Source organism: Castor canadensis, chromosome X, assembly GCF_047511655.1.
Source record: "Castor canadensis chromosome X, mCasCan1.hap1v2, whole genome shotgun sequence".
Taxonomy (NCBI): Eukaryota; Metazoa; Chordata; class Mammalia; order Rodentia; family Castoridae; genus Castor; species Castor canadensis.
The window spans coordinates 1,539,110-1,565,551 of NC_133405.1; the positions used below are offsets into that span (position 1 = coordinate 1,539,110).

General features: G+C 55.1%; 2 protein-coding genes across 8 annotated transcripts; one reads left to right on the top strand and one right to left on the bottom strand.

The window, feature by feature from the left end:
- Positions 1 to 1,459: 1,459 nt before the first annotated feature.
- Arhgap4 (Rho GTPase activating protein 4) lies at positions 1,460 to 21,689 on the top strand. 4 transcript variants are annotated; one of them, XM_074062396.1, is made up of 21 exons: positions 1,460 to 1,986; positions 8,026 to 8,233; positions 8,313 to 8,475; positions 8,712 to 8,774; positions 9,080 to 9,298; positions 10,316 to 10,444; positions 10,540 to 10,761; positions 15,387 to 15,488; positions 15,643 to 15,834; positions 15,933 to 16,017; positions 16,283 to 16,310; positions 16,532 to 16,634; positions 17,326 to 17,386; positions 17,498 to 17,575; positions 17,667 to 17,801; positions 17,890 to 17,995; positions 18,089 to 18,322; positions 18,399 to 18,472; positions 18,552 to 18,738; positions 19,380 to 19,479; positions 21,272 to 21,689. In XM_074062396.1, the coding sequence occupies exons 2-21, from the start codon at positions 8,028 to 8,030 to the stop codon at positions 21,482 to 21,484; spliced, it is 2,700 nt and encodes an 899-aa protein (XP_073918497.1). In that variant the 5' UTR covers positions 1,460 to 1,986; positions 8,026 to 8,027; the 3' UTR covers positions 21,485 to 21,689. The 4 variants fall into 4 exon arrangements, with proteins under 4 accessions (XP_073918497.1, XP_073918496.1, XP_073918498.1 ...); XM_074062395.1 differs by lacking the exon at positions 1,460 to 1,986 and adding an exon at positions 2,695 to 3,984; XM_074062397.1 differs by lacking the exon at positions 1,460 to 1,986 and adding an exon at positions 3,991 to 5,231.
- Positions 21,690 to 22,195: 506 nt separating this feature from the next.
- Positions 22,196 to 25,442, bottom strand: Avpr2 (arginine vasopressin receptor 2). 4 transcript variants are annotated; one of them, XM_074062921.1, is made up of 4 exons: positions 24,928 to 25,442; positions 24,511 to 24,635; positions 23,302 to 24,177; positions 22,196 to 23,150 (listed from the first exon to the last, which is right to left on the bottom strand). In XM_074062921.1, the coding sequence occupies exons 2-4, from the start codon at positions 24,533 to 24,535 to the stop codon at positions 22,945 to 22,947; spliced, it is 1,107 nt and encodes a 368-aa protein (XP_073919022.1). In that variant the 5' UTR covers positions 24,536 to 24,635; positions 24,928 to 25,442; the 3' UTR covers positions 22,196 to 22,944. The 4 variants fall into 4 exon arrangements, with proteins under 4 accessions (XP_073919022.1, XP_073919023.1, XP_073919024.1 ...); XM_074062922.1 differs by having other exon boundaries at positions 24,511 to 24,713; XM_074062923.1 differs by lacking the exon at positions 24,928 to 25,442 and having other exon boundaries at positions 23,302 to 23,863; positions 24,511 to 24,917.
- Positions 25,443 to 26,442: the final 1,000 nt, after the last annotated feature.

A 26,442-nucleotide genomic window follows, 5' to 3' on the forward strand; every position in this document is an offset into this window, starting at 1 on the left:
GACAAATACATAGTCATATCTATTATGGTGCATGGGAGTGTGTGTGTGACTGGGGTTTGAACTCAGGCTTCGAGCTTGCAGAGCAGGTGCTTTACCACTTGAATCACCTCCAGCCCCCCTCCCCTCTTTTTTTTGAGCTTTTGGCCATTTGTCTAATAATACAGTGTACAGAATACAGAATGTACGGAATAATAGTGTGTGTGGGGGGGTACTAGTGGGAGGGAGAGTGAATAAAGATTAAGATGAGGGTGTATGGTTGGTGGACCTCATATACTTACATGAAATGGAACAAAGAAATCTCTTGCAATTGCTTTTTTTTTTTTTTTTTTTTTTGCGCCACTGGGGCTTGAACTCAGGGCCTTCTCCTTGAGCCACTCCACCAGCCCTATTTTTGTGAAGGGTTTTTCGAGATAGGGTCTCATGAACCATTTGCCTGGGCTGGCTTTGAACCTCGATCCTCCTGATCTCTGCCTCCTGAGTAGCTAGGATTACAGGCGTGCCCTGGAATTGCTTTAAGTGGGGGGGGGGGTGAGGAGGAGTGGAGATTGAGGTGATCTAACCAATGTACAGTATAAGCCTAATCGGAATTGTCATTATGAATCTTCCCTTCCCCATAATGAGTATGTCCTAATAAAAAAATGTTATAAAAAACAAATACTAAAATAAAAAGAATAAGTCCTCCCCCATCTCTGAATCCTCAGGTTTTCATGGCCTCGCTTTTGCCCCCTTTTTTTTTTTTTTTTTTTTGCGTTACTGGTGTTTGAACTCAGGGCCTACAACTTGAGCTACTCCACCAGCCCTTTTTTATATTTTCAAGATAGGGTCTCGCAAACTATTTGCCTGTGCTGGCTTCGAACCGAGATCCTCCTGATTTCTGCTTCCTGAGTAGCTAGGACTACAAGCGTGAGCCACCGGCGCCGGCTTTATCCTAACTTCTGCTCCTGTGCCTTTCCTTCCTGCCCTTAGCTCTAGCAGCAACGCCATCACTCGGTTGCTCCTAGTCCCGGGGCGGGCTCTTTCTGGGCTGCTCGCCTCCTAGAGGAGCTCAGCGTCCCTGAGCTGTCACTATACTAATGCCCCTGCTGCTGCACTTGAGACACTGCTCCTTCACTAGGTTGAATAAATCGCCACTGGGGCCCGCAGCTGTTTTCTAGCTGGCGCCAGGCGCGAACAGAAAAGCAGGGACTAGAGAGTCAGAAACGGTGCGCCTGCGCATCGCTGCTCCGCTTGCCCGCCAGCGAGACTGCGTTCTGATTGGCTAAAGTCGCGGGCTTTCCTTCTTATCGGTCGCGGATGAGCTTCGTCCCGCCCACCGCGCCTGGCGTCAGCCTCTTCCGGTTCGCAAGCTTAGTTCCCAGGCTCTGATTGGTCCGACGGCTCCGGGACGGACTCTGCGCGACTGGGCGGGCAGTCATGCGCGTTTTCCTCGGCCGCGCCCCGGCTCTAGTGGGAGGGAGCTTGGGGAGGCTCTTAAGGCTCCGTACAGAGCCTTTTCCTCCCCCGCCGGCCCGTCCCAAGCCCTCGGTGCTCCGCGACCCTGGCAGCCTGTTGACGCTCGGCCACCCTCTCCGCCCCCAGGCGGTTAAGTTTCCTGGGCGGAGGTGGGAGCTGGGGAGGAGGGGAAACCGCAGGCTCTCCTGGCCTCTAGGGGCCCAGCACTTCCCCTGCCTCTGCAGCATCCGCCTGCTAGGAGCGGCTGCTTCTATGCCAGTGTGCTGAGGCTGGAAGGCAGAGGGGAGAGAAGCAGGCTCCTCTGCCTCCTCCCTATGTGCTGGGGGTGGGCTCCAGAACGTTCCCCAGGAGATAAACGCCCACCGCCTGATTCATTAATTTATTTTCTCTTTTTCTCCCACATGGACGGTGGCAACATGTCTGACAGTTGATCTCATCTCCCTCTGGTCCACCTTCCACGTGGCGGACCAGACCACATCAACCCGACAATCATCTCTCAGGACCAAGTGTACACTCCTCAACAGGTTTAGAAAGGTCCTGCAGATCTGGTCCTTGCCTTAATGCTTTTAGAGTCTTTAAAGGCGAACAGTGGAACTCAGGACAGAGCAGGCAATAGGGCACAATTTCATTTAGCACCTTAAATGCCAAACAAGAGTCCTAAGAGCCAAGTTTAATCACTCAAGGTTTTTGTTTGTTTTGTGTTTTTGCCTTTCAGTTAGTTCAAAGCAGGGGCTGAAGTGGGGCACCAGGTGAATATTTCTGGAGTCAGAAAAGGACTGAACTGAGCATTTGAAAGCCAGATAGTTCAGCAGCCATTTCCTGCATGCTGGAATCCTGTGCCTAGCTCTGCTAGGTGGATGAGGGACTTCTGGGGACCGTGCTCAGATAAGGGTAGGAGGCAGGTAGGACACACGGGCTTAGCTAACAAGGGGGACCATGGATGTCTGGTTCCCCTTAGCATGAGCCAGAGGTGGGATATGTGAGTCTCTCCTGACACAAGGAGCAGGTTCACCTGTGACTGAGCATGCACGCACTGTGGGAACGGGTACAGGCTCAAGTGCCTTGTTAGAGGACTCCAGTATTGGTATTTCTCAGACCAGCTGCTGGAAGTCCAGGTCCTGGGCCTGAAAGGGTCTGGCTAAGTCCCAGATCTCTTCTTCAAGGCCTGGTGGGCACATGGGAGCATCTTAGAGGAAGGCTTTTGTACTGGGTGTAAAAGGTGGTGGTGGTGGGGGGAGTGTTTTATCCATATGGTCAACAGAAATAATTATAGTTGAGAGACCAGAAGTACCTACACAGCCTCCACTCCACTGACCTCCTGATCTGCAGGCCAAGGTTGTATGTGTTCACGTGTGCACGTTGACACCCATGTGTGTACATGATTGGACTCCTTGTACTAGTGCCTGCAAGCCCATCTCCCTGGGCACACAGTGCTTAACTGCTTTGCCTGTTTTCCACCATCTATTATACCCCAGGGATTTCTCTCCTACCAAAAAAACCAAAACCAAAACAACAGTTATCTAGTCTGGCTTGTCACCTGTCACCTGTCTCTTGCTTTCCCAATTTACAAGAGAAAAAAAAAAAACTTGCTCTGTGGCTTAGAGTTAGCAGGGGTAGGGGGAAACTCTGCCATCAATGCATGAGGGAGGCTCCAAGACTTGCCGCCAGACTGGCTAAGATCTTGCTCTGAAGGGGCTGTCCCCCTCCCCCAGGCCTAGAACAGGGCAGGTGCAAGCTGCAGGGGAAAGGAGGCAGAAGAGTGTCTTCCGGCAGCAGGAAGTGGTAACCACCTATGGGGAAATGAGGCTTGTTCTTCCCTTTGGGGTTGAGCAGAAGGGGAACCATAGCTGAACCCTGCTCCCTACCCTCCAAGGGGGCCTGGAGGGGACATAGGCCAGCTGCAGAACATTCTACTCCAGCTCTTAGGCCTCTCTCGGGGCTTTGACTCAGGAATCGAGGGCTCCATCTGTTGTCCTGGGAGGCTGGGGATAAGCAGGCACCCCAGGGGGAGTCCTAGGCCTAGAGCAGTTATGGTGCCACTGTTCACTGATATTAAGAGCCAGTGGCTATGGGAGGTGCCATCCGGTAGTGGTGACCAAAGATAGAGGTGGTGGAGGACGGCAGCAGGTGGTGCCAGCTTGCCAGGCACCTTGGGGCTCTCACTCTTGAACTGGCTGCTTGGCAGCCAGGCTTTGGGCACAGGGTGGTCGAGGTGTGCGCCCAGTGGGAGGAGGCAGCCATCCCGGAGTGTAGTGAGGCTGGGAGGGGGCGCCCTTCCCCTGGGAGCCCCTACGGGGCCTTGCCAGGCCTGGGCTGCCCCGCCCCACCGGGGACCGCGCTGGGGGTGGGGCGGAGCGGGGCGGAGCCGGTGCAGGGTACTGGCCGTGGCGCCCCCGGTCCCAGCGCCTGGCCACTCGGTGCCGCGTGGGAGCATCGGGGCTCGACGGCGCGGCCACCCGGCCGCCATGGCGGCGCACGGGAAGCTGCGGCGGGAGCGGGGGCTGCAGGCCGAGTATGAGGCGCAAGTCAAAGGTGAGAGGGTACCGGGCGCTCCTGGCCCAATTCCCTGCGGAGACCCGGAAGGTCGTGGCGGGGAGCCCGAAGCATCCGCTGCTGGTCCCCAGCGACCTCCGGGGAGAGGGGTGGAGGAGGAAGCCGGAGCCCCATGCTTCTTGGTTCCTCTTAGGGCTCAGCCGCCAGCTAGCCCCCCTTCTTTCCTCCGTCCTTTGGCTTCTCTGCCCATCTTGGGTCTGCTGCTCCTCACCCAGGGAGCAGAGAAGACCCTGGTGGCCAGAGGGAAGGGTGGACTGGAAAGGTTCGTTCTAGCTGGAGTACCATGGGTTGGAGGGTGGGCTCAGGTAAGGGAGTGGGGGTGAGTAGCTTGGTTGGATTGGTGGCCACCTCACCCTAACAGCACTGGAGTGAGTCCCTGGAGCCCTGGCACCTTCACCTGCCTTTGTCACTGAGGGGGCTTACAGGTAATGGCAGCTGGCTGGTGTGGAATGACTCTTGGCTTGAGACATGCAACAGGAGCTGGCTTTGCAGCTTTCTGCAGTTAGACCTCTTTGGGTTCTGATAAACACCCCATGTGCAAATCACATGCAAATGAGCTTTGCAAATTCTTAGGTGACAACTTCTTTTATCCAGGGTATGGTAACTCTTGCAAAGGAAAGAAAGCAGTTTGTAAGGGCCATCAGTTCCCTGTTGCCTCCAGATGTCTCACCCGCTTATCACTCTCAGTTGCTCCATTTTACCTATTGTGGAAACAAGCTCAGAGAGATACAGTGACTTTTCTGTGGTCACACAGCACAACAGCTCCTACGCAGTCAAATGAAATTACCCTTGGAGTGCTTTCTAACCTGTAGGTGCAGGTCCCAATCCAATGTAGTTACTTAGTGCAAGCAGTTTATTCCCAAAGTGTGTCCTCCCCATCTGGGAGAGGCTGCCTGATGTTCAGAGCCTTGAGGTAATTGCAGAGGGCAACCCAGCTTTGCAAGTCTGGCCTTCATCATTTCTCAGACGGAGACAGTGCTTCCATCCTACTTCCTCAAAATGTTGTGAAGCTCCAGGACTTTGAAAATTCTTCAATCAGCAAATATGCGTCAGTTAATTCACACTGAAAAATTGGAGTTTTGAGCAAGACTGTCTTTAAGATGTTCTTTGCTGAACATCTGGGTCTCCAACATTTGTGGCCTATCTTTCCCATCCCACCTCTCCAAAGGTCTTTCAACTATGCTGGAAAAACAGGGTCACGATCTTGACACCGTACATTCTGAAAGGTCAGCACTGGCGTAGTTTGGAGGCCATCTTTCCTTCTGTTTTGTTTGTCAGCAGAAGTGAGAGCGAATGCCTTGCTTGCAGGAAGTCCTGGTGGGCCTGAGGTCTAGCTTTGCAATTCAAACATACGGGGATTCTATCCTTTTGGCAGATTTTTTTTGAATCTTTTTTTGGAGAGGGAGGCGATGCTGGGGTTTGAACTCCGGGCTTTGCATTTGTGTCAGGTGCTCTACTGCTTGAGCCATTACTCCAACCCAGCAGATGTTTTGTTTATACATCTCTCTTGTCTCAGGCTCTGAGAATACATTGCTGTATAAGAGAGAACCAGTCCCTGCCCTCATATGGTTCACAGGTCTGGTGGGGGAGACAACCCATTACACAATGAATTTCAAGTGTGATAGGAAAGTGCAAGGTACCCGGATGGGATGAGGGCAGACCTGGCTAGGGGGAAGTCAAGACAGGGTTATCTGAGCTCAGATCGGAAAGCTCTGCCGTGGCACAACCTAGAGGCTGGGGGCCAGGCACCAGGACCCTGCCCTCTGTGGACCTCAAGTGCATTTTACAGCCACTTGACGCCAGCCAGTGCACATATCCACATCATGTCGGAACATTTGTTGCTGGCAGTAAAGAATAAACAATGCTGTGGTCTCCTGGTCCAGTCAGCACTGTTCAGTTGTAATAGGTTCCCAGAAAACCTATTCCTCATGGAGGGCAAGACAGATACCAAAGGGAAGGAAAAGCCAGCCAGGTGGTCTTAAGACCTTGCTTGGAATGACACGAAATTTCCATTATTCAAAAAAAAAGGTTATGCTGATTCAATGAAGACACCCCTGATTAAAATCAGTGACATTAGCACGCACTCTGCCCAGCCCACAGAGCACACATCAGCCATAGGAGGTGGCCGGGATGGTTAAGGAGTCTCCTTTCATTTCTTGCTTGGCATCGTAGGCTCTGCCCTGCTCTGTGTTGGCTTCACTGTCGGGAAGACGCTCACCACCCCCCTCCCAGGCTTCCATTTGTCCAGCTTGACCCCTCTTCAGTAATTCTAGTGACCTGGGTAGGGTCGTGGCCCTTGGGCTCATCCCCAAGTTGGTCCAGTGGGGTGGGGTGGAGGGCTGGGGGGTAGGTAATGCTTGCAGCCTGTTTCAGGGAGAAAGAGGCCAATCTCACCCAAAACTGGGGGCCGAAAATGGGGGGGGACATTGTGCAAGAGGCAATCAGAGGAGGAGACAGGGGTGCCTGGATAGGAGAAACCCATGGAGGCTCCTTGCCCCACAGCCCCTGGGAAGTTACAGGCAGGAAAGAAAGAAATATACTCATAACAAACTGTTGACAATGGGGTCCTTTGGAACAGCCACCATGGTCAGGTCCTACCTTCCAAGCTGGCTCCCTGGTCCCAGCCCCTGTCGTCTTTTGCTGGACTAGGGCAGCAGCTGCCCCCGGGCTCCACATGGCAGCCAGAGGGGCTCTGAAAATGAAGCAGGCCCACATGGCTCCACAGGATGGCTCCCCACTTCTGCATTCAGCCTGGGGGGACCGTGGGTGCTGGGTCATCTGCCTCGCCCTCCTCCCAGGCTTCCCCCTACCTTGCCTTTTCCCTGTCCCTGTGTGTTCATCTTCTTAGCACTCATTGTTCCTGAACATTCTGGTATGTGTCTTCCCCACTTGCTTTCTGTCCCCCGACTCCCATTCCGGCTCAGGAGGGCCAACACTGCACCTAGAATGTGCCTGCCCCAGAGTGGGTGTGCCATTAACATTCTGCTGACTGAAGAAATCACTTTGTGGCCCACCCTGGGGCCTGCTTGCCAGAAGCCAAGAGTGTCTTATTTACTCGGGTCCCCCCAGTGCCACCTTGGAAGCTCATGGGCAAAAAGTGCTTTCAGCAGGTTGTTTAAGCTTGCTGGACAGGCAGCTTTTTGCTCCGGCTCTCTGTGACGGAAGCAGCATTGCCAAATCAAGCTAGCGATAAGGTGTCAAGAGGCCGGGCTGTGGGGCCCTGGGTGTGGCTCTCCTTTGGGGTGGAGGGAAAGCCCTTGAGTGGATGCCTACGAGTGGAAACTTCATACTGCACACGGAAGATGTGGGTCAACCCCCTCTGTTCCTTCACTTACCAGCCCTGGTCAGCTCACCTGGTCACAGCCCTCACTGTGGGACTGCCTTTCCCCTGGGGCCTGAGGGCAGGCTTCACTGGCCACGGAGGCCACAGATTCACTGCAGGCTTGGCAGAGTGCCCATGGCAGCCTCAGCCCTGAGCAGCTCTGTGTATCTGTGCAGGACAGGCTGCAGTGCTTGGGGTCCTGGGTGCCTGAGGGGAAGGAAGTGGCATGAATAGCCCCTGGAGGCTTTCCAGAAACTGAGGACAGATGAGAAGCCGAAGTGAAAGGCACCTGATTGGCAAAACAGCAAGATGGGCCTGGGGTGGCCCTGTGTCCTCCCTGTTGTGAGCGGTTTCAGCCTTCCCAGAGCTGCCACACTCTCTTCTCTCCTGGTGTGCATGGCTCTCCCCGCTCACTGTTATGTCCTTCCCTTTCCTCTCCGACTAGTTGGGCCTGCCCATTTCCCTTTAGCTTCAGCTCAGAGCTCCCTATCCAGGAGCCTTCCCTGGGCCAGCTGGACAGCTAAGCCCAGCTCTCCTTCCTCCAGGGCCACAACTCTTGGCTCCAACTCTTAGCCTAGGCCAGGCATGAAGAAGCTGTCTGTGGGTCTCTGCCTCTCCCACCACCTGACACTGGCTTAGCTGGCCTGGCTGCCCAGGCAGCACTCGCCAGCCTGGCCTGAGCCCTGGTCCCCTTGCAGAGATGCGCTGGCAGCTGAGCGAGCAGCTGCGCTGCCTGGAGCTACAGGGCGAGCTGCGGCGGGAGCTGCTGCAGGAGTTGGCTGAGTTCATGCGGCGCCGGGCTGAGGTGGAGCTGGAGTACTCCCGGGGCCTGGAAAAGCTGGCCGAGCGCTTTGCCAGCCGCGGAGGCCGCCTGGGGGGCAGCAGCCGGGAGCAGCAAAGCTTCCGGTAGGTACCACACTGGCAGCAATGCTGCGGCAGGGCCTGAGGCCCAGGATCCCTGGCCTGAGTGCTCCTCTGCCCTCAGGAAGGAGCCGTCCCTTCTGTCGCCCTTGCACTGCTGGGCTGTGTTGCTGGAGCAGACACGGCAGCAGAGCCGGGATAGTGCAGCCCTCAGCGAGGTGCTGGCGGGGCCCCTGGCACAGCGCTTGAGTCACATCGCAGAGGATGTGGGGCGTGTCGTCAGGAAGGTAGGGCTCGTGTCCGGAGCCATGCAAGGTGTGGAGGGCCTCAGGATCTAGCAAGGGCAACCCACAGGGGTCCATTCTGGCTGGGAGGGATAGGAGGCCAGGTGGGCTTCGGGCAGAGGAGACCTGTGCCGCCCACCTGGGCTTGTACCAAGCTGAGGTGAGGTGGGATCATCCCAGGATGGTGGCAGGTGCTGCACTGGGGCATGCTGTGGTCACACTCCCCCTTCCACCTCCAGAGTAAGGACCTGGTGCAGCAGCTGCAGGATGAGCTCCTGGAGGTGGTCTCAGAGCTCCAGACGGTAAGGAAGGACAGGGCAGGGATGGGGACGAGCCCAGCCCAGCGGTGCAGGGAGACATGCCAACCAGAGGACGGCGAGATCAGCCCCAAGCCACCATATTTCCCCAGGCCAGGCTCAAGGAGCATCAGGTGCCCTGGGGACCTGGATTTGGGAAACTGTAGGCAAATGGAACAGAACAGTTAGATTAGGTGCTCATGTGGGATGCCCGACTCTCAGAGCTGAGTCCCAGGTGGGTGGCAGGACTGGGGGTGCGGTGGCTGGCCATGGCTCTCAGCGGGGCTGCCTTACCTTGGGACTTCCTGCAGGCCAGGAAGACATACCAGGCGTACCACGTGGAGAGCGTGAATGCTGAGGCCAAGCTCCGGGAAGCTGAGCGGCAGGAGGAGAAGCGGGCAGGCCGGAGTGCCCTGCCTACCATCACGGCCACTGCTGTCGCTGCTGCCGCCACCACCGCTGCCGCCACCGAGTCGGGGCCCCTCCTCCGCAAGAGCTCCCTCAAGAAGGGAGGGCGTTTGGTGGAGAAGGTGGGCCTGGCAGGCTATGGATCATTTCTCCATTCCGTTGTGAAGGCTCTGTCCCTGCCAGTCCTTGGATCTTCCTGGGGCCTGCTGTGTGGCAGGAGGAGGGCAGGGCTGGGAAGGTGGGGAGCCACAGGCCCCCCACAAGTTTCTTCTCTCCTGCAAGGACAAGACTGTAGCCTGGTTAGCCTTGCTAGCTCTGGACGTTTCTTCAAGCTAGGGGCAGTAATGGAAGGACAGGGCCACCTGGTTACAGGGATTGTATACAGAAAGCTCAATGGACCCGAGAGACGGGGAAGGACAGCCAGGGCCCAGGACAGCCCAGTTCACTTGCTCTGTGCTTCCAGCTGGTCCCCACAGCCCCTCAAGCAAAGCACAGCATGCTTTGGCATCCCAAGACTGAGGGACTTTGCTGTGAGGTGATTGAGTGACATGCAAGAAGAAGGGGCGTTCCAGGTGACCCCAAAGGGAATGGGAAGGTGCAAAAATGCCACATGGAGGCACCAAGCTGGGTGGGACTGAGGGTGACTGTCCACCTGTTGAGTCCAAGCAGAGTTTCTTGTGCATCCTCCAGGTCCCTGCCCTAGCCCCCGCCTCCATCACGGGGTGTGGGCATGTGTGCGTTTACTTATTAGGAGTTCCGTCCCTCCCCTCTTTCCTTGAGGAATGACAGTGAGGCACATTAGGGTAGGTGTGCAGAGGGAAAGACAGCTGGTGGGAGGACCAGCCTTTGTCAATGGTCTAGAAGTGGCCAGTGAAGAGCTGGGGAGTTAAGTTGGCCTCCGGGGCATTGGTTGGAGCTCTATGAACTGTGGGGCCAAGCACTGAAGGTCCGCCAAGGGTTGGTGTGTGGCAAGGTGAGGAGGGGAGACAGCAGGAGTTCAGTCCACACTGAGTTCGAGGAGCCTGTGGGACATTGGGTTTTTCACAGACGGAAAGAAGGGACAGGGATTATGTAGAAGAGCAGAGATGGGGGCATGCCACCAAGTGGGTGACCCTAGTGTGTTTTGTTGTCTTGAGCAGCGTCAGGCCAAGTTCTTGGAGCACAAACTCAAGTGCACCAAGGCACGCAATGAGTACCTGCTCAGCCTGGCCAGTGTCAACGCCGCCGTTAGCAACTACTACGTACGTGATGTCTTGGACCTCATGGATGTGAGTCCTGCCCAAGCGGATGCGTGGGGCCCTGTGCCCTGGGGCTTGGAGGCCACAGCTCCGCGCTCACTGAGTGTCTGTTTGCTTCTCCCCAGTGCTGTGACACAGGTTTCCACTTGGCCCTGGGGCAGGCCCTCCGCAGCTACACAGCTGCCGAAAGCCGCACCCAGGCGTCCCAGTTGCAGGGCCTGGGCAGTCTGGAAGAGGCGCTGGAGGCCCTGGATCCTCCAGGGGACAAAGCCAAGGTGCTGGAGGTGCACGCAATGGCCTTCTGTCCCCCGCAGCGTTTTGACTACCAGCCCCACGACGGCGATGAGGTGAGAGTCGCGTCCCACTGCCCTTGGTGCTCCAAGCTCTCTCTGGTCTTCCCTCTAACGCAGGGCTGTCGCATGACTCACAGTGTTTGAAGGAAAAACTCCTGAAGCTGACGGTCCTTACTTCTCAGCCCCTCAGTCCACAGCCTCAGGGCAAATGCAGTCCCTTGGAAGTTTCCTGCTTCTGCTTGTAGCAGCTAACTCGGGGCAGCCCCAAAACACACCACGGCACCGCAATTGTCACCTGGTAGTAGGCGGCTGTCCATACACCGTATGTTTAAATTTTTTCATGACACAAACTTGGGAGGAAATAAAGCATACAATGGCAATTTTTAATTTGACATCTTTGTACTCATCCCATGGGCTTTTAGGATAGTCCCTCTCCTCTTTATGTAAAATCCCATGATGCTCCACCTTGGGGACCCTTTTTTCCTCCTGGTGCTGGGCAACCAGGGGGCCCTGTGTGTCTGGAAAGTAGTGGTCTGAGCTTTGGGGCTTTTAGGATTCCTTTGATAGCTTCCTCCCCTTAATTTCCTTTTCTTTCTTTTGGGAGCCCCCCGTTATTGGACATTGGGCCTCACAGGTTGAGTCTATTTCATTCTCTTCTCTTTCCCATTTCTTTGCCTTTAAATTTCACTTTCTTTTTTAAAAATCATCTTTGTCTATTTTTAAATTTATTTTTTATGTATTTATTTTGGTGGTGCTGGGGTTTGAATTTAGGGATTTGTGCTTGCAAAGCAGCCCATTTTGCTCTGGTTATTTTGAAGATGGTGGGGAATCTACACAAACTGTTTGCCCAGGCTGGTTTCAAACCATGATCCTCCCAATCTCAGCCTCATAAGTAGCCACCAGCACTTGGCTATGTCTTTTTTATTGACTCAACCTCTGTGCTAGTGAGTCTTCCTATTCAAAATCATAGAATATCTGTCTTTTCATTTGTTCAGTGTTCTTTTGGGACTTCATTTGTAGTTTGAAGGTTTTTTTGTTTGTTTGGTGGTACTGGGGTTTGAACTCAGGGCTTCATGCTTGCTAGCCAGACACTCTACCACTTGAGCCACACCTCCAGCCCTCTTAGATATTTCTTTAAGAATCTCTTCCAACCCTTGTTGAATTAAAAACAAATTTTACTATCATATTTTTAACATATTAATTAATTAATAATTAAGATGGAGGTCTTGTTATGTTGCCTAGGCTTGTCTCAGATTCATGGACATGCACTCAAGTGGTCCTTCTGCCTCGCCCAAGTGCTGGGACTACAGGCACACACTACTGCGCCTGGCTCCTTTTTATTTTTATTGTTTTATTTTCAGGAGTTCTGTGAATTCCTGTTTAAAATGACCATTTGTTTATTTGTTTGTTTGTTTATTTGCAATGCTGGAGACGGAACCCAGGGAAGGCCCTGCATGCTAGGCAAGTGCTCTAACACCGAGCTACATCCCCAGCCCTTGGTTCTAGCTTCACTAGGAAGCTCATGCTAGCCTTGAACTTGCTATGCAGTGCAGACTGACCTTGAGCTTTCCATCCTTCTCTGACTCCCAAGTGTTGTAACTCTTTATTCTTACTTCATCGATACGCTATCTCCTCTTTTTTGTGTGGTACTGGGGATTGAACCCAGGTTCTTGCATATGCTAGGTAAGCACTCGAGCCATGCCCCCACTCCCGTATCTTCTTGAGTCTCTCTAAACTGGTCATTTCTGTTTTCTCCACATTTTCCTCTGTTCCCTGAATTTGCCCTGTTTTCCTGCAGGTTTTAAAAAAGTTTGCTTTGATCTCTTTCTTCTTTTTTTTCTTTTGGCAGTACTGAGGTTTGAACGCAGGGCCTTTTCTTGCTAGACAGGCCCTCTACCACTTGAACCACTCTGCTAGCCTGTACTCCCATTTTAGAGCTTCCTGAAGACATCTGGCGATTTTTGGCCATCAGTTCCTATTAAGAGGCACTGAGGGCCAAAGTCCATGTGTTGTGTGTGGGCAGACCTTGTCAGCAGCGGGTATCTCCCTGTGTAACTGGGCAGAGACTCAGCTTTTTTGTTGGTGGGACCCCCCCAAATATTGGGAGTCTGTGGGTCTTCTTTTGGACTGACCAGCTCCCCCAGCAGGAGTTCTTTTGGCCTTTGCCCTCTGAGGCCTTCCATTGAACTGACTGCAGTTCCTCACCCCCAACCAAAGCCCACCGGGAACAACCCTGTAGTGGCTCCTTTGGGCATCTTGCTTCTTGCTGTGAGAGGTGGCTCAGGGAGAGGTATAGAAAGGATTTATGGCTCTGGGGCTTTTGTTAAGGCACTGGAGGGCTCTGGAGCAGTGGGATTGGCTGTGTAGTGCATGCTGTCAGAGAGCAGGGGTGACTCTGTGATTGGATGGCTTGATAAATCTTATCTAGAAGTTGACAGTGAAGGGAGGCTAAAGCTGCCTTGTGAGAAAGCAGCAGTCACTCACCTTAGCTAGGATGGTGAGTGGCTTGGATAAAGTTCTTGCTTTCATCTGTGCTCAGATGTGATTACAAAGTGGGCTTGTTTCCCTCTTCACTCCTTATGGCCACAGATGGCCTGATGTGGGTGCTCTGTGACATTGCCTGTGTTCTACAGGACAACACCAAGGCAGAGTAGAGTGAACAGGACCAGCCCAATCCCAGATGGCAGGGCTGCTGTACTCTCATCAGTGTGCACTTCCATCCCCTTTGTCAGCTGTGACTAGTTTCCCTGAGTCCAAAATTCCTGGCTTATCCTTCCCAGAGAGTAAATGTGTAGTTTTCTGCTGGGGCTTAGGTAGACCTTTTTAAAAATCATGGTCAAATACACACAAGACAGAATTTACTACATGAACAGTTTTCAAGTGCACACATTCACATTGTCGTGCGACCATCACCCCATCCTCCAAACTGCTTATGCAAGCGGAATCATACCGTGTTTGTCCTTCGCGGTTGGCTCATTTCACTCCTCAAGAGTCATCCTCATTGTAGCAGGTGACAGAATTCCGTTCCTTTTTCTCCTGTGACTTATGTCTTGCACACCCCTTTATGGTGGGCTTGAGAGCAGAGAGCAGGGTGAGTGCTCAGCTCGATGCAGATAAACTCTATCTTCACTCTCAATTCTTTTTTTTTTTTTTTTGATACTGAGGCTTGAACTCAGGGCCTTCACCTTGAGCCACTCCACCATCCCTATTTTTGTGAAGGGTTTTTCGAGATAGGATCTCTCGAACTATTTGCCTGGGCTGGCTTCGAACCCGCAGTCCTGAACTCTGCCTCCTGAGTAGCTAGGATTACAAGTGTGAACCACCGGGCACCCGGCTCTCACTCTCACTTTTAACCCAACTCTAACTTCAATGCCAGAGTTTTCTGGATGTTTACATATTTATTTTTCTTCATGTGTTTTTTGGGGGTGTTGGGTATCGAACCCAGGGCCTCATGCATGCTAAGCATGTGCTGTACCAACAGAGCTGCATCCCACCCCCAATGTGTTTACAAGAGAGAAATTCCTCCCTTCCTAAAGCTTTTTTCTTTCAGCACCCCCTCTTCCTGTGTGCCCAGGCAGTGGCCTGATCGGTCTGTCCAATTAGAGTAACTGACTTTTCTGGCCTCTCCTTTCCCTAGGAGGGGTTTATCTGGCCTCTCCCTCTTCTGTCTCAGGCCACAGCCCTTCTGACCAGTCTTTGGTCTAATTCACCCATTAAAAGTATGCAATTCAGGGTTGGGGGTGTAGCTCAGTGGTAGAGCGCTTGGCTAGCATATGGTTCGATCTCAGCACCAAAAAAGAAAAGACAAAAAAAAAAACAAACCAGTGTGCAATTCAGTGGTTTTAGTATATCCACAGCCTATGCAACCATCAGCACTATTTAATTTCTCACCATTTCCCTCACCCCGTTCACACCATTTTTATCAGACCTGAATAGAAAGCATACCTGTGAGCAATCACTCCTCCTTCCCCTCTCCAACACCCACTGTGCTTTTCTGTCTTTGTAGTTGCCTGTCTGGCTATTTTAGGCATATGAATTCATATGATACGTGGCCTTTTGTGTCATTCTGTCACTCAGCATAGTGTTTTCTAGGTCTTTCTTTGTTGGAGCATGGATCAGTACTTCACTCCTTTTGTGGTTGAATAACATACCACAGTATGGATGAACCACTTCTTTTTCATTACTCGGTGGACACCTGGATTACTTCCACCTTTGGACTTTTCTTGAGGAGGGCACTGGGATTTGAACTCAGGGCCTCACACTTGCTAGGCAGGCACTCTACTACTTGAGCCACTCTGCTAGCACTTTTTTTGTGTTGGGTATTTTTGAAATAGAGTCTCACAAACTGTTTGCCCAGGCTGGCTTCAAACTGTGGTCCTCCTGGTCTCTTCCTCCCAAGAAGCTAGGATTACAGGCGTGAGCCACCAGTGCCCAGTCACCTATGGACTTTTATGAATAATGCTGCCATGTACATGTATGGGCAAGTCTTGGTGTGGCTGGATGTATTCATTTCTCTTGGGGAGATACTTCAAGCCTCCAGTTGAAGAGTTAAGGTCTGGCAGTGTTAAGGTCAGCCACCACGCAGCAGGCTCTAGAGATTTCCCTCAGGTCCGTCCTCACTGTCACACCTGATCTCTGTGCCAGGCCCAGCCCTTAGCCCCTGGTACTGCCCTCTGCAGGTGGCTGAGATCCGGGTTGAGATGGAGCTTCGCGATGAGATTTTGCCCAGAGCCCAAAATATCCAGAGTCGTCTGGACCGGCAGACCATTGAGACAGAGGAGGTATGAGTGACTTGGCCTGGTGGGGAGGGGGACAGGGGCCTGGAGCCCTCTCTCAGGTTCAGCTGCCCTACTACTCCCCTCCTAGCTGCTTTAGACTTCCTGTCCCCTACATTATCACCTACTTCTTACCGCCCTGGTGCTGTCCCCTCCTCAGGTGAACAAGACGCTGAAGGCAACACTGCAGGCTCTGTTGGAGGTGGTGACATCCGACGATGTAGACATGCTGGACTCTTTCCAGGCCAGCCCCTCCACTGAGTCCCTCAAGTCCACTAGCTCAGACCCAGGCACCCGGCAGGCAGGCCGGAGACGGGGCCAGCAGCAGGAAACGGAGACCTTCTACATCACGGTGTGGCCAGGCGGGTGGGGGAGGGCCCCACAGGGCAGGAGGGGGCAGAAGGTGCCCAGCCAGGTCTAAAAGTTTGGGCTCTTCTCTCGGCTTCCCAGAAGCTCCAGGAATATCTGAGCGGCCGGAGCATCCTTGCCAAGCTGCAGGCTAAGCATGAGATGCTGCAGGAGGCCATACAAAGAGGTGGGTCCTAGTCCTGGCCCTGCCCCTTCTTTCCTCTCCTAGGGCCAGGCTCTGCACCTGCCCTCCTCTGCCTGGCCCAGACTCTGACCTGGCCCGTGTTCCCCCTGCCAGAGAGGTTGTTTGACATGAAGGAACTAATCTAACAAGAGTCTCGGCCTTTCTCCTGCCCTTGGCCCCGGGCATTTGAGCCACACCTCCCCTCTTTGGGGTTCATTGAAGACCCACCCCCTCGCCTGAAGGCAGGCCAACATTTTCTCCTGTACAGGTGACAAGGAGGAGCAGGAGATGTCTTGGTGAGTCCTTCACGATGTGCTGGCTTGTTCGGAAGTCCCTCATCCTCTCTGTCCTCAGTGCCCAGCTCTGCCACCCAGTCCCCTGTGTCCTCAACATCCCATTTTGTCCAATGGATTCTGGAATAACTTGGAAGGTCCAGGGCCCAGTTTGGCTGGGCTGGGGGTGGGGCTTCCTTTTCTCCATGCCTGCTCCCCTCAGAGCCGCATCTCATTTACTGCAGGACGCAGTACACACAGAGAAAATTGCAGAAGAGTCGTCAGCCCCGCCCCAGTTCTCAGTACAACCAGAGACTCTTTGGAGGAGACCTGGAGAAGTTTATTCAGGTACTTGATTTGTCCCACACAGCGATTGATTGCAGGCCATCTCTACCCCTTCTTATCTTTCTCCAGCCCTGGACCACCTCTATGGCCAGAGTGGCTGCCTGATCCCAGTGTCCTCTATTCCTGACCTTAAGGGTGGAAGTCAACTGTGCCTTCGTGGGCGAGCCTTTTCCGGGCCTCTGCTGGGCTCTCCCTGGGTTTCCCCGTGGCCTCCATTGATGGAAGAGAATTGTTAAGGAATACAGAAAACCTGGGGCAGCAGCATTTTTAGGGGCATTTTCCCCTGTGACTGGGATCACACAAATCTCCCACAGACCCCACTTCCGGCCAGTGTGGGCCTGGCAGTCCTAGATAGTGAAATAAGACAAGCAAGAGAGATCTGAAAAGGAGAAATAACTGTCATTTGCAATTATGTGATTATGCACATAGAACATTCAAAAGAATCCAACTATTTGATGAACAAATTTGAGTTTCGCAGTGTTGCTTGAGTCAAGGTCGATATCCAGGTTTTGATTGCATTTTTACATTCCAGCCACAATTTGCAAATTCAATGTACAGCACTTCCTAAAATAGCACCAGCAATATCAGACACTTAGAGGTGACTCTAACAAATTCAGTAGCACACTCTTAAGAGAAAAGCCATGAATGACAAGGGAGACTGCTATGTCCGAGTAAATGCCATCTCTGTCCCCAGAGCTCAGGCCAACCTGTGCCCCTGGTGGTGGAGAGCTGTATCCGCTTCATTAACCTCAACGGTAAGCACAGCCCAGCTCCTGCTGCCCTGGCACCTGGCACCAGGCACCTGGTGCAGGTGGCCAGTCCTGGGAGGGAGGGGACACTGCCTGCCAGCTCCTTGTCTTCTGCAGGCCTGCAGCATGAGGGCATCTTCCGTATATCAGGTGCCCAGCCCCGAATCTCAGAGATCCGAGATGCCTTCGAGAGAGGTGGGGACAGGCAGGTGGGGGTGGCTGTTGGGGCTCTGCAGACACAGTTGGCCTCCTCACCCCGCCATGTTGCTCACCTGACTGCCCGCAGGGGAGGACCCTCTGGTGGAGGGCTGCACCGCCCACGACCTCGACTCAGTGGCTGGCGTGCTGAAGCTCTACTTCCGGAGCCTGGAACCCCCACTCTTCCCCCCAGACCTGTTTAATGAACTGCTGGCTTCTGCAGGTGAGGCCAGGACCTGTGGCTGGGTGGGTGGGAAGGCCACTCTTTGGCTTAAGTCACTCTGCTCTCTTGGGGATGGCTTTGGCCACAGAGCTGGAGGCTGTGGTGGAACGGGTGGAACCTGTGAGCCAGCTGCTGACCCGACTGCCTGGACCGGTGCTGGTGGTCCTGCGCTACCTTTTTGCCTTCCTCAACCAGTGAGTGCTTCTGGGAGACAAGCTGGCAGTGGGGGGTGGAGGGGACAGCAGCGCTATAGCTGTGACCCTCATGTGACCCCCATGTCCCCCCAGCCTGGCCCAGTACAGTGACGAGAACATGATGGACCCCTACAACTTGGCCGTGTGCTTCGGGCCGACGTTGCTGCCTGTGCCTGCTGGGCAGGACCCCGTGGCCTTGCAGGGCCGGGTGAACCAGCTGGTGCAGACGCTCATCCTGCAGCCGATACGGGTTTTCCCATCCCTAGCTGCACTGCCAGGCCCTGTCTATGAGAAGTGCATGGCACCACCTTCCGCCAGCTGTCTGGGGTATGCTCTTGGTGCTGCCTGGGGGGTCCAGTGGAGGGGAATCCCCCTCACTGCCTCACTCTGCTCTGAACATCAGGGACACGCAGCTGGAGAGCCTTGCAGGGGAGAATGAGCCAGAGCTGGAAGCTGGGAGCACCGCTCATGAGGATGGTGAGGTGCTGGAGAGGCTCTACCTTGTACCCTCTCTGGGTGCCCACTGCATTGCCAGTCTGACCTCTCTTCTCCGCAGATCTGGATGGGGGGGTCGTGGAGGCTGTGGCCTGCTTTGCCTACACTGGCCGCACAGCCCAGGAGCTGACATTCCAGCGAGGGGACGTGCTGCGGCTGCATGCTCGGGCATCGAGTGACTGGTGGCGTGGGGAGCATGCCGGCGTGCGAGGACTCATTCCACACAAGTACATCGCACTGCCTGAGGGGTGAGTGAACTGTGGCCTCGGCCCTCAGGGCTTACAGCCGTCCTTCAGCCCATCCTGTGCGCCGAGTCTCCAAACCTACCTCTTTATCCAGCTCTCTCTGGAAGTAGCCGCTGTCACCCCGAGATGCTCAAACTGGACTTGTTCAGGTCCAAGTTGCTGTCCTTCCCGACCCCAAGCCACATTCCATGACTCTAGGCTGGGCCTGGAATGAGCATTTCTCACCACTTTTCACTGGCGCTGAGGCTGCTGGGCCCTAGGCCCCAGCTAGGAGAGAGCTGGAAACAGGCCAGTCTTTTCCCTGTCCAGGGATGAGAAGCAGGCAGCAGGCCCAGGGCTGTAGGCCATGGTGGAGCCTGTGAGCTGTCTAGAGGGCTTCCTGGCCTTGGAGTTCATCCATCCCTGAGCAAGGAGAAGACAGGCTCTTGGGAAGACCCCTCTGAGGGCCGCACTTGCCCTGCACATGCTGTCCTAGCCAGCAAACATGGTGGTAGAATGGGGCCAGCTTGGCTGTGACAAGCCAAGATGAGCTTGGGGACCACAGAGGCTAGCCTCTTTCCTTGGCCACACCCAGGACGTTCACTGCCGGCTTAGCTCAGGGACTTCCCAGGACCCTTACCAGGCTCCTTGTCTGTGCCCTGCAGGCCAGAGCCAGGCACTCCACCTGAGGCCATGGGTCCCCCTGGACACAGACGGCAGTGCTTGGTCCCAGCCTCCCCGGAGCAACACGTGGAGGTGGAAAAGGTGAGAGCCAGGACTGGCTATGTGGCAGGTTTGGGGGGAAGACCTCTCCTGCAGGGTGTGTGCCTCCCCTTATAAGCCCAGCTCTTCCCTCCCCCCTCCCCCACCCCCCACCAAGGTGAGGTTCCATCTCAGCTCTCCTTGGCTTCAGTTTGGTGGTACTTTCCACCAAATAAGCAGGCCCAAGACAGAGCCCATGGGGCAGGAGGAGCAGGAGGCCCAAGGGGCAGGAAGGACAAGGGAGAGAGGAAAGAAGTGAGGGTGAGCAGGACATGGACACAGAGGCAGGGATGAAGGGGACAGAAGATCCTCAGCCTAGACAGAGCGTGGGCCTCACATATGCTCGTTTGCGGTTTTTTTTTTTTTTTTTTGGTGAATAAAGTAGGAGAGTAGAGCCCTCAGAGTTGGGGGAGGTATCCCAAGAGAGGGTGCTCCCTTTTTTTTTTGGTGGTACTGGGGTTTGAACTCAGGGCCTTATGCTTGCTAGGCAGGTGCTCTACCATTTGAGCTACTCCTCCAGTTCCTTCTTTTTTTTGAGACAAGGCAGCCCAGGCTAATCTTGAACTCACCATGTAGCCCAGGCTGGCCTCAAACTCAGTCCTACTGTCTCAGCCTCCTGAGTGCCGGGATTACAGGCGTGTATCACACACACATTCTTGAGCAGGTGGGAACCCAGGCTAGGCTGGTGTGGGGTAAGGGACTCCAGGGCAGGTTTCAAGGCTGGCTTCTAGAGCCAGGCTAGGTGACATGGCAGGTGCTTGGCACACCAGAGAGGATGAAGGAGACAGATGGCTGGGAGGCAGGAAGGCTTCTGCCAGAAGTAGAGGGGACTGGGACAAGGCCCTGGCGAGTGACACAACCTGAGGACTCCCCTCTCCTGCTCTGTACAGTGGGCCCTATGACCCCCATGGACTGAGCAGGGAAAGCATGGAAGCTCTGGGAACCCAAGTAGGAGAGAGTATAAAAGTGTGCAGGTGTTCCAGGTGTGGCTCAGCTCCCAGGCCTAGGAAGCCTGGGCCAGGCAGTCCACATGCAGGAGGCGCTAGGTTCTGGCAGCTGGAGGCTGGAGCCAAGGTAGGGCAGTCTCCAAGGGAAGGACATTGACCTGCAAGTACCCGGCATGTCAGTGGCCCCAGAAGCCATGAACAGAGGTTGTGATGTCAGCCAAGAAGATCGTGGGGGTGAGAAGAAGAGGGGGAACCTGGGGCTGAGCCAGATGGGCCAGACCAAGGAATTGTGCTCAGCAGAGGAGACTGTAACAAAGATACCAAAAGTGACAGGAGGGTGACCTGGCTCAGTGGCTCAAGCCTGTAATCCTAGCTACTTGGGAGGTGGAGATTCAGAGGGTTAGAGTTCAAGGCCAGCCCAGGCAAAAAGTTCGAGACCTCCCCCCACACTCCCCATCTCAATTGGGCACAGTAACTTGGGGAAGCACAAATAGGAAGATCTCAGTCCAGGTCTGCCTGGGCATGAAGCAAGATCCTATCTGAAAGATGAAGTAAAGCAAAAAAAAAAAAAAAAAAGGATTGGGGGCATGCCTCAAATGGTAGAGTGCCTGCCTAACAAGTGTGAGGCCCTGAGTTCAGATCCCAGTACTGCCAAAAAATCAAAAAGTGGCAGGAGGGAAATTGGTGTGGAGTGGGGGAGGTGGCCTGGAAGCTCAACCAGCTGGGCTGTCACACTAGCCCATGGAGAGGAGGGGCGTGGCCTGGCAACAGGGTGGCAGCCAAGGCCTTGGTTTGGGGAGTGGGAGGAGCTCTCTCTGGACACTGTCCCCATCTTTCCTCTCCACCAGGCTGTGGCGCAGAACATGGACTCTGTGTTTAAGGAGCTCTTGGGAAAGACCGCTGTCCGCCAGGGCCTTGGGCCAACAGCTACTGCCTCGCCCAGTTCTGGGACCCGCAGCCGCCTAGGCAGGAACAAAGGCTTCTCCCGTGGACCTGGGGCCCCAGTTTCCCCCTCGACCTCCCATCCGCAGGGTCCAGACTTGGCCCTCAAACCACACTGAGATGCTCTGGCATAGTTGGTACAGGCACTGTGCCAGGCAGCCACCAGCAAGTCCACCATTCTCCCTAGGCCCTTTGCTTGTCCTCAGCCCTGGCTTAGGACCCCTCGGAAAGCTGCAAGGGAAGGAGGCTGGGGGCAGTCCATCTGCAGCTTTGCTGTGGGTGGAGCGGAGTGGTGGCCGTTCATAAAACCTGTCATTGATGTCAGTCAGAACTCTGTCTTGGGGGCTGGGCAGGTGGGTATAGGGCAAGCCCCCAGTAGTGCCAGAGGTCTGATGCCAAGGCAGCAGGTTAGGGGATTGGAATAGCTTCTGCTGGGGGTCCCCTGGCATGGAGCTGTCCTTTGGGGGGGCTGTGGCACTTGGGGGACCTGTACCCAAAGGTGCAGGTTTGGTTGCCTACATCATGGTTTCCAAAGCCACGCATACGTCTGTGGGTTGGGGGGCGTCTTTGTATGTCTACAGATCTTCCATGTCACATCCCCCACTCTGCTCCCACCATTACCCTAGTCCAGGGAGACGCCTCACCATGCGGAACTTTTTTTTCCCCCCTCCTTTTTATTTATTTATTTATTTATTTTTTCCTTTTTCTTTTATTATTCATATGTGCATACAAGGCTTGGTTCATTTCTCCCCCCTGCCCCCACCCCCTCCCTTACCACCCAGTCCACCCCCTCCCTCTCCCCCCCCCAATACCCAGCAGAAACTATTTTGCCCTTATTTCTAATTTTGTTGTAGAGAGAGTATAAGCAATAATAGGAAGGAACAAGGGTTTTTGCTGGTTGAGATAAGGATAGCTATACAGGGCATTGACTCACATTGATTTCCTGTGCGTGTGTGTTACCTTCTACGTTAATTCTTTTTGATCTAACCTTTTCTCTAGTTCCTGGTCCCCTTTTCCTATTGGCCTCAGTTGCTTTTAAGATATCTGCTTTAGTTTCTCTGCGTTGAGGGCAACAAATGCTAGCTAATTTTTTAGGTGTCTTACCTATCCTCACCCCTCCCTTGTGTGCTCTCGCTTTTATCATGTGGAACAGCAACTTTTATTATGGAGCGAGTGAGGAGCGAGGGACCAGAGATGCACACATAGACAGGAGGGTTCCCTGGCACAGGCTGGTCCTTTCTCTTTGGTTCTCTGGGACCTCTGCGGGGTACTTGTCAGGGTGGAAGCACATGCATTCATGTTGCCTGTCACCCCCAGACCCTGAGGCCCTCTGCCCAGTCTCTCCCCATGCCTGGTACAAAGGAGCTAACCAGAGGGGCCCCTCCTAGTGCTGGAGCCGGAAGTCTACTTTATACACCTAGGGACAGCGAGGCCTGGAGGGGGCCCTGCTTAGGGCCACACAGTACAGCCAGCCCCAAGCTCTGGCCGATTCTCTGTGGGCCCCCTCTCCCAGTGGCTCCAGGGCCAGCCCCAGATAGGCAACTACAGGGAAGCTTTGGAAGGAAGAAACCCAGACTGCTCAGGAGGAGGTATCCTTGGTCAGAGAGGAGCTGGCAGTGGCACAGGAGTCATCTTGGGACCCCAGGTTGGGTGGGGTACGCCTCCTAGCACAGCAGAACAAGCTGCGCAGCTCTGAGGAGAGACTGCTGCTAAAGAAAGCGTAGATCCAGGGGTTGGTGCAGCTGTTGAGGCTGGCTAGCAGCATAAGCAGCACAAAGGGAGGCCCTGTGAAGAAGAAGGAGCCCAGGCTGGGGGTCAGGGTGTCTGGGGAGGGGTGTGATGCTAGCGGGCAGTCCATGTGAGCACATGTCTTTGGGCCCGCTGCCGGGGGGTGGGATAGTGGGTACCCCACAACCCTAGCCACTGCCACACCCACCTTCCAGAGGTGCCTCTGGATCCCACGCTGCCCATAGCTGCACAAGGAAGAAGGGCGCCCAGCACAGCACGTAGACAATCACAATTACCAGCGTCATCCTCACGGTCTTGGCCATGGCTGCTGACACCTGGGCTCCCTCGCTGGGACTACCTGTTCGGTGCCCTCTGCGGCGCCCCCCAGCCCTCTCTGATGGCCCTGGCACCAGGCTGGCATGAATCTCACGGAAGATCAGAACCTGGCAGGCGGCGATACCCAGGGCAGGTGCTACAAACACCATCAGGGCAATCCAGGTGACATAGGCACGAAGTCCCCAGGGCTCTGCAAAGTGGGCCCAGCAGTCGAAGACCCCGCTGCCATCTCCCACATCACGCTGAGCGAAGATGAAGAGCTGGGGCAGGCTGAGAAGAAGCGAGAAGGCCCAGGCCACCAGAACTGGCCGGTTCCAGCGAGCCCCACCTCCATGGCGGTGCGCCAGCATGGGCCGACAGATGGCACGGTGGCGGTCTAGCGTCATGGCCACGATCATGTAGGAGGAGGCGTACATACCCACCATCTGCAAGTACTTGACGACCCGACACAGGGCATCAGGCCCACGGAAGCGGTCAGTGGCATCCCAGGCCAGCTGGGGCAGCACTTGAAACAGAGCCACAGCCAGGTCAGCTAGGCACAAGTGGCCAATGAAGACGTGCATGGGTGCCCAGCGGCCACGCCGGCCTCGCCGTACTAGGGCCCCCAGCACCAGGCCATTGCTCAAGGCCACGGCCACAAAGACTGTGGAAAGCAAGGCCAGTTCCGCCTGGGCTAGCAGTGGGTCTCGGGCATCCTCCTGGCTGCTGTTGCTAGGATGGCTAGGTAGAGAAAGGGGCCCGGGCACGGCTGGGCAAGGGTGGGGAATGAGGGCTAAGTTAGTGAGGGTGCTGTGCAGGGTACCTGAGCCAGTGACGGGGCATCTTGGCACCTTGAGGCTTCTGTCTCCCCCTCTGCCCACTTCCTGGCTCCCAGCACCCCTCTAAGGAAGCCACATCTGTGGGCAGTCGCACACATGTCTGGAGGGAAGGGCGCCCTCAGCTCTGATCCACAGCCTGGAGAGGCACTTACTTCCCTACTTGTTTCATCTTTAGAAAAGGGCTTCTGGGCTTCATCAAACCCACCCAGCCCCCTAGCTCACCCCGGTGGGGGTGGGCAGGAGCCCTCTGGCTGGAGCCTTACCGGAGATGGTGGATGCCAGGAACATGGTGGGGCTGATGCCGGTGTTCTGAGCGCCTGGAGACAGGAGCGAACGCAGCTTCCACTCCAGGGGCAGCCCTGTTGTCCAGGGCCACTGCACAGAAGCCCTTAAAGAGGTGCCACGGTGGCAGGTGCTTGTCAGTGTGTGTGTGTGTGCGGGACTAGGGATCGGCCTGTGCCCAGTCCTGGGCAGGGGCGATGGAGAGAGATAGTCAGGCAAACATACAAAACCCAGGACCCACCCAGACAGCTCAGAAGATCCAGACTGGGGAACAGGCGTCTGAGACAGACACATGGCTCCCCCAGCCCTGATAGAGGCCTGGAGAGGACGCTGTTGGAAGACTAGGGACCGGGCAGAAGGGGCCAAGTGTGTTCCCAGGGCCCCCTTACACCCCTTACCTGTCCAGTCTCCCGGGCAGCTGGGCAGCTGGGTGGCAGCATGAAGGTGGCTCTAAGATCAGCTCTGCTCTCCATCCTCCGCCCCGCCCCAACCCAGCCTCCGGGAGTGACCTGCACACGAGGGGACTTCCTCCCCTCCCGCTCCCCCCACTCACCTCCCCTGGCCTCCTGCCTGCCTCCGTCCACCAGGAAGTAGGTTCCTAGCCTCCTGTTTCCCTTCCCCTCCCCCACCGGGCTTCCCTGATCTGGCCCCGGGACTATTTCCCTGCACTAGCCTGGCCCAGCAGCAGCCTCGACTTCATCTGGCTTGCCCACACCCCACAGGGACCACCTTTCCAGAACAACTGGTCTGGCAGCACTGTGGGCAGTCATTTAGTCCTGGATCTCATCTCCTGACTGGGGAAACTGAGCCTGGAAATGGCTAGACCTGGCCAAGTATCACACAGCTTTTTCTTGGCAAAGCCTTACTCCCCTTTCCCAGGCCTCACTTCTGTTCCTCTTTGAGCCCAGGCAAGGAAGGGGTAAAAAGCCTGGAGAGTTCCCACTACACAGAGGGAGGGCCCCTCCCAGGCCCATGCAGGCCCCTCCTCCTCAATGAGGGCCTGCTGGCCGGAGATGAGGGACAGGAAGGGTGGGGATGGGGGCAGGGGCCAAGCCAGGGCTTAATGTACCCCTGTAAGATCCAACTTCCTCCCTGGAGGCCTGTGGGAGCCAGGAACACCTCTGTCCCCATCCTCTTCCTCCTCCCCCACCTGCAGCTACCTAGGAGGAGGGGCTTCCGGCCTGACCTCTCTGTGCTTACCTGTTTCTCAGTCTCTGAGAATCTCCCTCTCTCTCTCTCTCTCCCCCTCTCCCTCTTCCTCTCTCTCTCTCTCTCTCTCTCTCTCTCTCATCCTCACACACACACATGTGTGAGACAGCCACACACACATAAGACTCCTCGACACAGACTCTACACATTTGTGCACATGACAGGCAATGGAGTGCAAATTTCCACGTGGAGGGGCTGAGAGAGGCACTTCCGCCAGTCTTCAGGGCCTTCCCTCTTGCCCTCTGCACCCAGCTGCAGCCCAATCTGCTCCCCTTCTTCCTACATCAGCCTAGTCCAGCCCAGCCCCAGGCTGCAGCCTGCTCACCCTCCAGGGCCAAGCTCCCTTTTTCCTGTTTGTCTGTCTTCTCCATTGACCTGCAAGGCTAGAGACCAAAACGGCCCTTGCGTAGACTAGGCCCAGGCCAAGGGACCTGAACAACAGCGGAGGCCTCCTTTTCCTGCTCAGAGAGCGTGGTGGTGCCCCAGCCCTTCGCAGCCCCAACAGGGTAAAGGCGACATGGAGGTGGGTGCGTTCCACAGAGGCAGAGATGCACACCCTATCACCCCCACTGTAGATCACCACGCATGCGTGCAGCACAGGTGTGTGGTACCCGGGCACGTACCATGCAGCTCAGACATCCACACGCCACACATACCCAGACCACACGTCCCACATGTGTGTTTATCGTTTCCCAATCCTTTGG

Coding starts and splice junctions, on each gene's coding strand:
- Arhgap4 (XM_074062395.1), top strand. CDS start 3,918: ATGGCGGCGCACGGGAAGCTGCGGCGGGAGCGGGGGCTGCAGGCCGAG. Junction 15,489..15,642: donor AGACCATTGAGACAGAGGAG/GTATGAGTGACT, acceptor TCCCCTCCTCAG/GTGAACAAGACGCTGAAGGC. Junction 17,996..18,088: donor CTTTTTGCCTTCCTCAACCA/GTGAGTGCTTCT, acceptor ATGTCCCCCCAG/CCTGGCCCAGTACAGTGACG.
- Avpr2 (XM_074062920.1), bottom strand. CDS start 24,823: ATGTGTCTGTCTCAGACGCCTGTTCCCCAGTCTGGATCTTCTGAGCTG. Junction 24,178..24,510: donor CCTGGCATCCACCATCTCCG/GTAAGGCTCCAG, acceptor ACCCTTGCCCAG/CCGTGCCCGGGCCCCTTTCT. Junction 23,151..23,301: donor TCCAGAGGCACCTCTGGAAG/GTGGGTGTGGCA, acceptor TCTTCTTCACAG/GGCCTCCCTTTGTGCTGCTT.